This window comes from Sinocyclocheilus anshuiensis, unplaced genomic scaffold (assembly GCF_001515605.1).
Source record: "Sinocyclocheilus anshuiensis isolate Anshui unplaced genomic scaffold, SAMN03320099.WGS_v1.1 scaffold261, whole genome shotgun sequence".
NCBI lineage: Eukaryota > Metazoa > Chordata > Actinopteri > Cypriniformes > Cyprinidae > Sinocyclocheilus > Sinocyclocheilus anshuiensis.
Window position 1 is genome coordinate 1,521,163 of NW_015536515.1, and position 12,537 is coordinate 1,533,699.

At 36.8% G+C, this 12,537-nt stretch overlaps 2 protein-coding genes across 4 annotated transcripts in view; one reads left to right on the forward strand and one right to left on the reverse strand.

Moving 5' to 3' along the window:
* zranb1b (zinc finger, RAN-binding domain containing 1b) overlaps positions 1-9,709 on the reverse strand; it is a 17,029-nt gene extending 7,320 nt beyond the window's left edge. The window contains exons 1-8 of one of the 3 annotated variants that reach the window (XM_016492080.1): positions 9,185-9,708; positions 8,707-8,953; positions 5,707-6,636; positions 3,977-4,164; positions 3,737-3,890; positions 2,642-2,713; positions 1,913-2,111; positions 568-688 (exon numbers count right to left, since the gene is read on the reverse strand). In XM_016492080.1, coding sequence (XP_016347566.1) covers positions 568-688; positions 1,913-2,111; positions 2,642-2,713; positions 3,737-3,890; positions 3,977-4,164; positions 5,707-6,529 — 1,557 coding nt within the window. In that variant the 5' untranslated portion in view covers positions 6,530-6,636; positions 8,707-8,953; positions 9,185-9,708. Of the gene's footprint in view, positions 1-567; positions 689-1,912; positions 2,112-2,641; positions 2,714-3,736; positions 3,891-3,976; positions 4,165-5,706; positions 6,637-8,706; positions 8,954-9,184 lie in introns of all 3 variants that reach the window. The other 2 variants (XM_016492073.1, XM_016492068.1) reach the window with 2 other exon arrangements.
* akap6 (A kinase (PRKA) anchor protein 6) overlaps positions 1-12,537 on the forward strand; it is a 180,628-nt gene that overhangs the window by 5,956 nt on the left and 162,135 nt on the right. Inside the window, exon 2 of the mRNA XM_016492093.1 lies at positions 12,077-12,316. The gene's annotated coding sequence lies outside the window, so the exon portion shown is untranslated. The remainder of the gene's footprint in view (positions 1-12,076; positions 12,317-12,537) is intronic.

Genomic DNA, 12,537 nt, shown 5'->3' on the forward strand with positions numbered 1-12,537 from the left:
AAGAATACAGAGACAGAGAGAGAGAGAGAGCAAGAGAACCACAATAAAATGTTAAAACAACTTTTACTAGGGAAAACTCAATGTTGTGTTTCCCAAACTCATCTGAATATTTTATTATGAAAAAAAATAATAATTCAACATGAAACAGCATATGCAACCCATTTTACTGTCATATTTTGACACATTGATGATATTCAATAATCCATTCAAAGCAGCCAAAAAAGGGAAACTGTTTAGAGCTGGAGTGAGTTGTTACATCTTGATGAAAGCTTTTGAAGAAAAACATTTAGTTCCTTTCGAAAAACATGCACTGATGAATCGTTCACAATAAGACAAATGTGTATTCTGAAAGTAAATATGGTCAGTTGTGATGTCGTGTTGACTTTAAGCACAATGAAACTCAAAATCGTCCATAGAGCAGTATGGAAACAACGCTATAAAAAGTGCTTATTGCTCAGACATCTGTCCAGGCCTCATCCTCTCGGGTGGGATGTGTGTCTGCATGAGTCAACTGCAGGTATCTCAGTAGGTGGTGAAATATTAATGTTTTCTCATCTGGTTGGTTACCTGACTAGCTAATGACAATATAAACGCCCAGTCCTCCTGCCACTGCTCCTCCCGCAGAGAGAAATGCAAACCAAAGCTCTGGGAATACCAGGACTCCCACTCTTTCCAGCGAGTGTAGAACCTGGAAAACACACGCATTATATCTGTGATAAAATCCAATTACACCAATGTTAATAAACCCAACTGCAGATAAACAAGGATTACAACAATGACTAGATTTGCTTAAAGGCATACTCCACCCCAAAATGAACATTTTGTCATTAATCACTTACCCCCATGTCGTTCCAAACCCGTACAAGCTTCGTTCGTCTTCGGAACACAATTTAAGATATTTTGGATGAAAACCGGGAGGCTTGGACTGTGGGGTGGAGTATCCCTTTAAGAAAACATGAGTGGTGCAGGGTTTTTGCAGGTCTTAAGAAGGTTTTAAAATGTCTTAATTCACCCTTCCTCTAATTAAGGCCTAAAAAAAGGTCTTATATCTGAGCAGAAAGCCTGCCATTAAATGCTGCTTGCACTGCAAAAAAATTTTGTTTTGTTTTTCAATACAAATATTTAAACATCCTTAAATTAAGATGCATTTGCTTGAGATGCAAATTAAACATATGAAGTCTTATTTTCTGAGAAATTGAACAAAATGAAGTGAGTTTATGCTTAAATAAAGAACAAGTATCTGCCAATGAGGAATGAAAACTTGTTCTTTGTTCTTGTTTGAATTATAAACTTTATTTTGATCAATTTCTGATTCAAGTGATGTCTTTTTGCTTCTCAAGTAAATGTATCTTGATTTAAGTATCTTTACTTATGAAGAACATCACTTTTTTTTGCAGTGTGATCAGAAGGTGTAGTGAGTTATTTCCATGTTCTAATTGTTGGAAGCACAGCTTTTCAAGCCATATGGTTTATTTTTGTAAAATGAATGAAAAAGTAATGAGATCTTTTTGAAGTTGTATTTTCAAACTTTGAAGCATTGCTAATACAAGACATTTACATTTAGACAACACATTATGCTCCATTCAGTCTATTCCTTTAATTTCTTTTACTTGATCTTAAAAAGGTCTTAAATTTACCTTCATAAAACCAGCAGAAACCCTGTGGTGCTGCCCATGCCAAACAATACTAGGGTGTTTTGGGTAGTTAACGTGAACCAGGGTTATTACAGGTAACTAAAACCCTTAAAAAATGTATTATATAAAATAAAAATGAATAAAAAGTATACAGACATATAAAAAACGAATAAAAAAAAAGAAGACAAAAACATGCAACAAAATTCCTAAAACTTTAACCCAAAATAAAAAATAAACATGACGTGATGTAAACCCAACCTGCTAATTTTCAGTCTTACCAGTGAGAGCAGTCGTGTAAGCTGTCGTTGAGGCTTTTTCTCAGGACAGAGTCTTTGTCGTAAATTCCCCACGTGGCTTGTAACACTGAATCCAGTAGGCAATCTCCAGCGGTTCGGTTCCACAGAGCATACAGCCGGCTGTCCAGACGCGTGCCCAGCTCCAGAGACCAGTTAATGATGGGAGACTCCTCTTCCAGCTCTGAACACCACAATAAATCAGTTTCTCTTTGCACATCCAGTGATAAATTCTGTTACTGCTAGCTGCACGCTGCTCTTCAGGGATGCAACCCAAATAGACCAGATAAGGCATTTTCTAGATCAGTTGCTTCTCAACTGGTGGGTCGCGACACAAAAACAGGCTGCAAGTTTGTTCTGATACTAAATGCAAATAATAAAATTCAACTAACTATAATTGGGACAGCAAAATCAAATGTGCTTAATAATTTTTAAAAGGTGGGTCAAAATGCCTCCCATATCTTTTGATGTTGATTTCAAAGGCTGTGACCCCAATCTTGGCACAATTTTACAATTTACTTGGTAGAAGCTACTTAAATTAGATCCACCCCTATGCATTAAATACAGGTTTACCAACGTTGTGCCGGCCACAGTTTACAATCAAAACATCTATGGTCCTGAAGTAAAACTAGTTGAGGAGCTCAATTGTTTAATGTGCTGCCCATTATTTTCTGGTTTAAAGTACAAAATAAATGCTAAAAAAAGTCACTTCACCTTTTTGTACATCTCGATCCAGGACCTCATCGAACAGTTTTTCTTGAACATTTGGGGGAAGGTCTTCAATATCTGCAAAAGAAAAACAAAAATGAAAATCTCTGCAGTGAAAACCCTACTGTCTGTTAAATGGGACATATTATGGTTTCTCTTCTACGTTTACACAGTTTTCATTTCAAGGCATAGATCATGTTGTATTTCAGGTCACTTTTTACAGAAATACATTTCACGCCCTATTTTTTTTATTTGTACTTACTTTCATGAGGGTTATTATAGTTAAATAAAACCATAAAAAAGTGTATTACTTGAAATAAAATAAACTTTAACTGAAATAAAATTAAATATATATATATATTAAAATAAAATAATAATACTAACATTTTTAAAATTTCAACAGTTCTCATTTTGATTTTGTTTAAACTACTGGTATATTTAAAAAATAAAATAATAATAATACTAATTATTTAATTTCAACAGTTCTCATTTTGATTTTGTTTAACAGGATGTACAAAAATAACTAAATAAAATTTTTATAAAAACTACTGGTATATTTAAAAAAAATAATAAATAATAAAAAATGACAAACACATAACAGAAAATATAAAAACAAAACTAGTCAAAATATTAATTAAAAATATATTTGTTTTGTTTTATGTTGTCTGTGACATTTTGTCAAGGTGTATTTCAATTCATATTTCATGATGTTTTACATTAAGACATATTTAATGTGATATTCACATTACATTCTAGATGATAAAAATGAATGTATTTCATACCTTTTATGTATTAATGCTCATATTTCATTATACTTTTATTTATCTGTTATATCCCTAAATGATTCAGAACTAAATGGCAATGTTTTTGTTAACAGGAAACCTTGATTATATATATTAAGGTAAAAGTTAAAATCATTATTTTATTTGATCTTATTTGAAAGATAAGATAAGATAAGATTGTTTTAGTTAACTATATTAACCCTGGTTAAAATACCTCAGACAATCAGCCCACTCGGAATAGGTCTTTGTGGCTCGTGGCCACACATAAGATCCTGCGGCAGAAGGGAAATTTTTGTCTTTAGAAATTATGACTGATCACCTGCTGGTAATGTGAAGGTGACGAGGTCAGTGAAGAAGTAACAGGGAAACTCTCCTTTACGCCTGTGAAGTGCTGCTGCCACCTCTCTGCGGATCTGTTCTGTTAACTCAGGACACACCAGAGCCGGTATACACTTCGCCGTCTGCTGAGACACCTGAAGTACATTCATAAATATAGAATAATTTTACAATATCACATTGTAAAACGAATTCTCTCCGTTTATGCATGTAAAAGTTTGACCTCCGTGAGCAGCACCGCGAGCATGTCCTGTCTTTGGAAGCGGATGGCCAGATGCACCAAAGTAAAACCAGCGTCAAACGCGGATGGACGGTTGAGAATTCGCACCTCGTCTGCGGTCAGCTGACGTGCGATATCACCACCGGATGACTTGTACGCCTCCACAGCGGCCAGATCCCCCTCCACAACACCTGATGAAAGTGTGCGTTACATATGAGTGGGTTGACTTCCTCGCTCACAACTCTTTGAAGTTGCAGTTTAAATTTCAGATTCAATTCCTATCAGACCTATATGAGCCATAGGTATTTCCCAGAAGACAGTGACACTGCTTTAGAGATCAATGATTTCATACCCTGATGCAGGAAAGCAGAGTGCTAACAGAAGTGTGCCCTAGCAGCAGAGCCCATGAGACAAAATCTGTCACTTTGCATCAAACCATGTGCATGCAACCCGTCTCCCACCGGCTTAGTGATGAAAATAAAGGTTTTATACCAGCTGATATCAAAAGATTCAGCTTTGAATTTCACCTTCACATCACAGTAAAACATGCCAATCAAATAGTATGCCAAAGAGAGTAGATATTGCACAGAAGTCAAAAAATTATTTGTACACAAGTAACACTTCATAATTTCTGTAACACTTTATAATAAGGTTAACAAACATTAACAATACTTCTAGAGCATCAATTAATCTTTGTTAATGCTAATTTCACTACTCTCAAAAATTGTATCTGTTAACATTAATGCATTAACATAGACAATCAAAGACTACTAAATGCTGTAATGATGCATTGTTAGTTTCATGTTAGCTAATGCATTAATGTTAAAAAATCAGATCTTGTCGTAAAGTGTTACCATAATGTCAATGCACTGGATATTTAAGAAATGTGTGATATTTATTTATGTCTAAATGTAAGTATATGTGCACTACCGTTCAAAAGTTAGAAATTAATAGTTCAATAGATCAGAAGTAACCGTAAATACATTAATAATGTTACAAATGATTTAAAATAAATGCTGTTCTTTTGAACTTTCTATTCATCAAAGAATCCTGAATAAAAAGTATCATGTTTTCCACAAAAATATTAAGCAGCACAACATTTTTAACACTGAAAATAATAAGAAGAAATCACCAAATCAGCATATTAGAATGATTTCTGAAGGATCATGTGACATTGAAGACTGGAGTAATGATGCTGAAAATTCAGCTTTACATCGCAGGAATAAATTACATTTAAAAATATATTACAATAGAAAACAGTTATATAAAACTGTAATAATATTTCACAATATTACTGTTTTTACTATATTTCTGATCAAACAAATGCAGCCTTGGTGAGCAAAAGAGACTTCTTAAAAAAAAAAAAACATCTTACCAACCCCAAACTTTTGAACGGTAGTGTATGAAGCAAAACATTTCATATAAAGATGTTTGTTAGGTTTAACATGATATATAAACAATTTAAAAGTATCTGAGCATGTTCTTAGTTAATGTGAAGAACTACACTCTGCTACCGACTTCATACATCCACTAAAAATCACCAGAACACCAGCTAACTAAAAGACATTAAGCAAAACTGATGTGAAGTTAGTGAAGAGAAAAGCTCCTGCAGCATCTGAGAGCAGATATTACAGACACTCAATCTAATGCAATGCCATTTTCAAAATGCATTTTAAGTGTCCAAATACGTTTTGGGGAAACTGTATCTGACACTAATGGGGTTCATTTCTCACCAGCGCAGGCGTTCAGGAAGAGCCAGGCGCTTCTCCGCATCCTGTTCCGGATCTGTTTGAGTTTTTTAAAGTCCGCCTCCTGCTCGTTATCGCTGCCCACCGCTCCCGACGCCAGCTCGATCTTCACCTCCGCCTGTCCTTTACATGTAGGTGGAGAGAGTTTCCTCTGCCTGCCCCTGCTCACCCCCCCTCCCCCCTCTGTTCTTAGGTTATCCCATTCCTGCTCGTTCACTATCGACAGGGACATGGCACTCTCTGCCTCCGAATCCTGCTGAGGCGCCTCGGGCGAACTGCTGGGTTTAGGGTGGTCGCAAACCACACACCTCAAACTCTTTGGCCAGTTCTCATAGGTGCAAGCCGAGCACGGCCATCGCTGCGCGTGCATGTTGAGCCGATTCCGGTCGTTATACTCCTCGCATGGGTCCGAGGTGACCGGGGATGGTCTGGACCCTGAGTCCGATGTCTGTGGGGCTTCAGACGGACTGAGCGGGCCGTGTTGGGAGCCCTGCTGCCTCTGACTGAGGCACTGCGTGCAGCGGATTGCGCGGGGCCAGTTCAGATAGGTGCACATGTGACAGGACCATTTGCTGCTGGTCTCTGGCAACTCATCGGCGAGCCGGACCCGAGGCCTGGCGCTAGAGTCAGGGCAGATGAGCTGGGTGGTGCACAGTTGCGGGTCCAGGCTGGAGCTGCTCTTGAAGGGTTCCTCGGTGATGATGGGCGCGTTGTGCCTTTGGGCCCGACACATGGTGCATTTGATGGCGGACGGCCAGTTTTCGTAGGTGCAGTACTCGCAGCTCCACTTCAAGCCAAAATCTGTCATCCTCGCTCACGCCGGTCACCGCAGCTGATGGCCCCCCCTCCCTCCCGCCGGTCCTCCGTTCTTCACCTACTTTCACTCGCTCACGCTCACAGCACCTCCAGTTTCTCCTGCAATAGTCACAGACAGGCAAAGTTTAGTTTGACAATAGAAATGATGTTGATATACAGTGGGATCCAAGTCTCAGAGTGAAATTACTCTAAACTATTATCATTTTTCATTACAAATATATAAAAATAAATGTAATAAGTTTAAAAAAAATAGAATTTTGGAATCAATAAGTATTTTTTTTTTTAAAGAAATTCACAATGTTATCCAGCAAGGATGCATTAAACTGATCAAAAGTGACAGTGAATACTTTTACATTGTTAAAAAAAAAAATTATATTTTCACAAAAACAGATTAGCATATGATCAATATAATGCCAATCTAAAAAAAAGTGTGCGTGTGTGTGTATATATATTTTTTAAAGAAATTAATACTTTTATTCAGGAAGGACATATTAAATTGATCAAAAGTGACAGTAAAGACATGTCATGTTCCAAAAATATATATTTTAAATAAATGGTGTTTTTCTTTCTAATCAGTACTAATAAAACTGTATCAGGGTTTCCAGAAAAATATTAAGCAACACAACTGTTTTCAACAATGATAATAAGAAATGTTTCTTGGGCAGCAAATCAGCATATTAGAATGATTTCTGAAGGATCATGTGACACTGAAGACTGGTGTAATGATGCTGAAAATTCAGCTTTAAATCACAGAAATAAATTGCATTTATATTCACATAGAAAACAGTCATTTTATATTCTAATAATATTTCACAATACTACTCTTTTTACTTTAATCGTACAGACCCCAAACTTTAACTTAAAACATTGATTGAATTTTAGAACTCTATTTGGCTCGTCCCCAATTGCTAAAATTTGATTTAATCCACAAACTGAGGAAAAACCTGATGATTCATGTAATGCAGCAATGTTTGAGACTGTTCCAAAGGCATCTTGTGTTTCAATGGACCTTTTGTACAAAGGAGTTACATGGTCGATGTCACAAATTTGCTTACATTTGATTAGTGACCTAGAAATACTGCAGGATATTTTTACATTTACCATTTTCATTGGTATAATTGTTGAAATCCCAAATTCCAGATTTTCAGTGTTGTCCTACATTTTTGGACCCCACTGTAATACAGTTGCTTACAATTTAATACAATAATTTTTCTGAAGTAACACATAAATATAGTATATGAATATGGTGATCTATTAAGTGCCATGGTAAATATAAAAATATCATTGCATTACCATCTGATACCACTGTATTAGTTTCCTTTTTTTGGTTGACTTTGACTATTATAAGTTAGCTTGATTAAAATGATGACAAAAAGCTTAAGGATGCATAGGGTTGACAAAAATAAACAACATTTAAATCAGCATAAATCATAATGTGTGAACGACCTTAATCTTTCCACTTGCTTTTGTAATAAAAAAGCACAATACATTAATTCTGAAAGGCTTTTTAAGCCAGAAGTTGTTCAGGACTCTGGATTATTCCTGACAGGTGGGCAACGACAGAGATGAATCCAGCTCACTGGGGCAAACGGTCACATCCTTTGACCTACATTCCTACACTCTCATTTGGTTATTGGACTAGATTTTGGTTATTAACATTTGTTTAAAAAAAAGAGATGATTTTTTCACGATGGCCTAGATTTCCCTGACTATAGTTGTAACTTTGTAAAGTGATATTATGAAGACGGTAATAGTGTGGTACTGAATGATTCAAATAAATGCAGTCATGATGAACAGAAGATACTTCTTTAAAACACATTAAAAATCTTACTGATCCCAAACTTTTGAACTGCAGTGTGTGTGTGTGTGTGTGTGTGTATTATATATATATAATTATATATAATATTATATATACATATATGGAATAAAACAATCAAGCAAGCCAGTTTCGGAACACAAATAAATAACTGCCATACTTTTTATATTTCACACAAATTAAACTTTCAAAATGTACGGCAATATAGGTTTTGCCTTATGAAAGTAGGTTAAATGTTTTGAAGGGTCATAATCTGTCAGATTAGATAGTGAGCTGTCAAACTGCTGGACGCGTCTCTGACAAAGCAAAAATGTGATTTAGTTAACGTTATCTCGGTAGGTTTTGACACATACCTCTTCTTACACGACTGGAAACCTGGCTTTAACGGTGAGGGGAGGGAGTTTTTCTATAACGGGCGCTGGAAATGGAATGTGTAGAAGCATTTCCGCCGCTACAGTGTAGAAAGTTCAAATGTATCCAGCACAAACTCTGCGCTGATACACTGTAAACACTCTCGGCTCGCTTCGGAATTCCACACCAAGGTGTCGATTTTACCCGAACTACAACAACACCATAAAAGTGCTCCGGTTTGTATCTGCACTGTAAATAAACACATACAGCTACTTCAGCTCAAGACCGTGGACTGCCCACTGACATTTTCACTTCCTTAAAATACAAATAAATATAAAATAAATACATAAATAAATATTTTCTAAAAAAAAAATATACGCGAGCATTTTAGGAAACTCAAATAAGGTGCATTAATTTGCCCTGTTGCATATACTGTTACAGTGATCCCCCCACCCCCCACAGAAATCTCAAGGCCCCTACCTGTCTTTGCCCTCCACACTTCAGTTTGCAAACACTACCGTTCCCGAGTTCGCCCTTCTGCAAACCGAACGTCTGTCCTACCGAAACCCAATCCGATCCGGGTCCAAATCCAGCTCAGCACCGAAAATCTACCGCAACAGCAGAGCGATTCTGCGGCCGAACTCCCATGTTATTTCTCCCCCTTCCTCTGAAACCCCAAGCACCACCGCGATCTTCGGATCAAAGCGGGTTTTAGAGGGTTTTAAACACCGGAATTCCCATTTCTGTTGCCGATGTGACTGGCTCTAATGGCGGCGGCACTGGAGCGGGGGGTAAACCAAAATAAACCTACTCCGGAGATACTGGTAGGAGGGATATCACCTGGATCAGCGGGCACATATGATTGGCTCTCGCTCCGTAAACACCGTGGAAACCAATGAGGGCGCATTTCTTTCGTTAAAGGGCTTCATGGCATACTTCCTTCACAAGCAATAACAATCAGGAAACCGTAGCTCTCGGTCCGCCATGTTGGCTCTAAGAATATCAGGGATGGAATATTAGGTTTCACTCTGGAGTGGAGCCAAAATGGAGTGCGTTTCGTGTGTTCGGCTCCACTGCCAAGGCTAGGGAGATGATGTCATCGTTTCAGAAACATCTACCGCAGCATCATCTGCAGTGACATAAGGGCAGTTTTTCAATGAAAACAAAAATAAAAGAGTTGACATTATAGCTCCAGGGCCGTTAGATTGTTCTGCGTGTATTATTTCAAAACAATAAATGAAAGGCCCAGTGGGTGATTTTAGCTGAACAGTTACTTTCCTTTACTAATTTCTTTAGTAGACTCTTTTATTTTTTATTTCTTTAATCAATGTATTCGTTTTTTGAAGTGAAGACTGCATTAGTTTTAAAATAAATAAATTGATTAATAAAAAAAAATGTAATATCTTCATACATTTTTAATATCTGAGTATCTTTGTCCATAACATTTCTTTAGTGAATATTTAGTCTATTTTTGTCCATAACATTTCTTTAGTAAACACTTCAGTCCCTTATAATTTAGGGTTAGGTTAGTCATGATCAGTGAAACTACATCCTTTTGTCAGCTCAGTCATTCTTGAGAAGTGGGACAAAACGGTGCAAAATTGAAAAAATCAAACCTTGTACTATCAAAAGTGTTGCTTTTCATAAAACAAGCTCCTTTTCATCATTAAAAAAAAAAACATTTTTATCCATTTTATTGCATATGAATGATTGAACCCTTCTCTGTGGACACACTGTTTTAGATGTAGTGAGAGGACATTAAGAAACATAGATTTGGTATAATAATGAGAAAATTAAATTGAAGGTGATAAGTGCGTTAAATACATTCTATTATTAATCCCTCATGACATTTAAAATTGAAAATATTTGTATTTTTAAACCTAATAGCAGTTACCCTTGCTGGACCTGTTTTGTCCCATGTCTCAAGAATGACTTAGCTGATTGATTATATCTTGTATCGATCGATTAAGCAGAACAGATGAATGAATATGTTTAGCGCAACTTTGTCGCCATCCAGTGGTTTCATAAACAAATGCAACATGATGAGACACTTTAGTTTGACGAGACACTTTACTTTTTCTGTGAAGAATTTTGTATTCTGAACATTTTACTCTAAAATAAAAATTCCATCTCAGAATCAAAAGTAAAAAAATACATCTATTATATTTTTATTCATATTACACTTTATTATATATTATGTATAAATGTTTATTTACACATGAATGTACAGTAAAGCTATATTATTATATATGATATTTGCATTGTAACATTATTTACGACTTGTAAATGTTAAACATATTCTTAAAATTTTGATAAAAGTAATGATTTACATTTTAAACGTATATGTCGTTATTTACTGATAATCTTCCTCTCTCAAATAACATCAGTCACATCATGACGCCTCACGTTCTCGAAACCAAGGGCATTTGACAAACGATACTTTACAGGAAAGCCAGACTACAAGACTTTCTCACTGGTTTATCGACTACCGTTGCGTTCTCATATTTTGCTTTGCTTTCAATGCAGACGAAAAGTCACGTGAAACTAGGCAGTGCCTCCACGTCGCTCTGATTGGCTGATTACACGGTCGGCGCGATAAAGGCCGCCCATAACGTTTGTTGTCAGGTGAGTCTCTCGCAGTGGGCTTGCCTGACGTGGTAAAGATGGTTGTAGTGTTTAAGAAGTTAACAATGTATTCACTCTCACATCCTGTCTGTTGGTCATGTCCGAATCAAAATGAGTTTTGAATGAGTCACGAAATGACCTGTGAATGAGCCAGTTGTAAACGAGTAAATTTAGGCTGCACCTGCCACCATCAATACTCACCTGCGGTGGCGTAAGATTTGGTGTCTAATGATGCGAAAACAAGGTGACTAATAATAATAATACAAAGGTTAATGTCAATAAATAATAAAAAATGCAAAATATTCTTGTTACTGTATTGTTTTGGTTATTTTATTTAGTGTTGAAATGTCACATGTTATGCATAAATTTGGTGATATTTTGATAGGCTATAAAACAATAATATAAAACAACAAATAATATTAATAGCAATATTAAATATTATTTTCCTATTTATTGAGTAAAGTGCTGTTCCATGTGCCTTTAACTGTTCAAATATTGAATATTATCATACCCTCTACCATGGTTCTACACAGTAGTTTTTGTAAAGAGAGAGAGAGAGAAAAAAAGTCTGTTTTGAGAGAGACCAGAGGAAATAAGTGAGATTTTAATATTTTCAAGAAAACAATTCTATATATTAAATGACTTGGTTACAATATACAAAATCTGTGTATGTTCCTGCAAAAGGACGCCCCTCTCTCTGATGTAGTGCATTTGCATTCACAGTTCTGCTTCCTCTCTCATCTGTAGCCACACCCACCGGGGGCCCCACAGAGAGCACCACCCCTCTCCAGCCAATGGCAGCGCAGCACGGCCACTCCATCACTCCTCAGTTTCCAAGGTAACTGGGCTGCTCTCCTGAAAGGCGCTACATCATCAGCATCCGTCCAGCGAGGACTGCTCGAGGCAGGCAGCCCTGCAGTGGATCGGATAGCAGACACCTCCCTCACACGCCGCACTGGATGGAAAAATGGAGTAGATAGTGTTATGGTGAGTACCCGGCTTCTGTCTTCTGCTGCTATGGGCTGATGCTTTCTTATTTATTTTATTAAAAGCAGGGGCCATTTGAACATGGATAAGATATGATGCTAGAAAGAGATTTTACTCCATCTGAAGGCAAATTGTGGAGAGAGACAGCATTGTTGAAGTGGCCTGCATAGGAAGGACCTGACGCATGCACAAATACTATCCACAAGGGGGGCCAAACATAC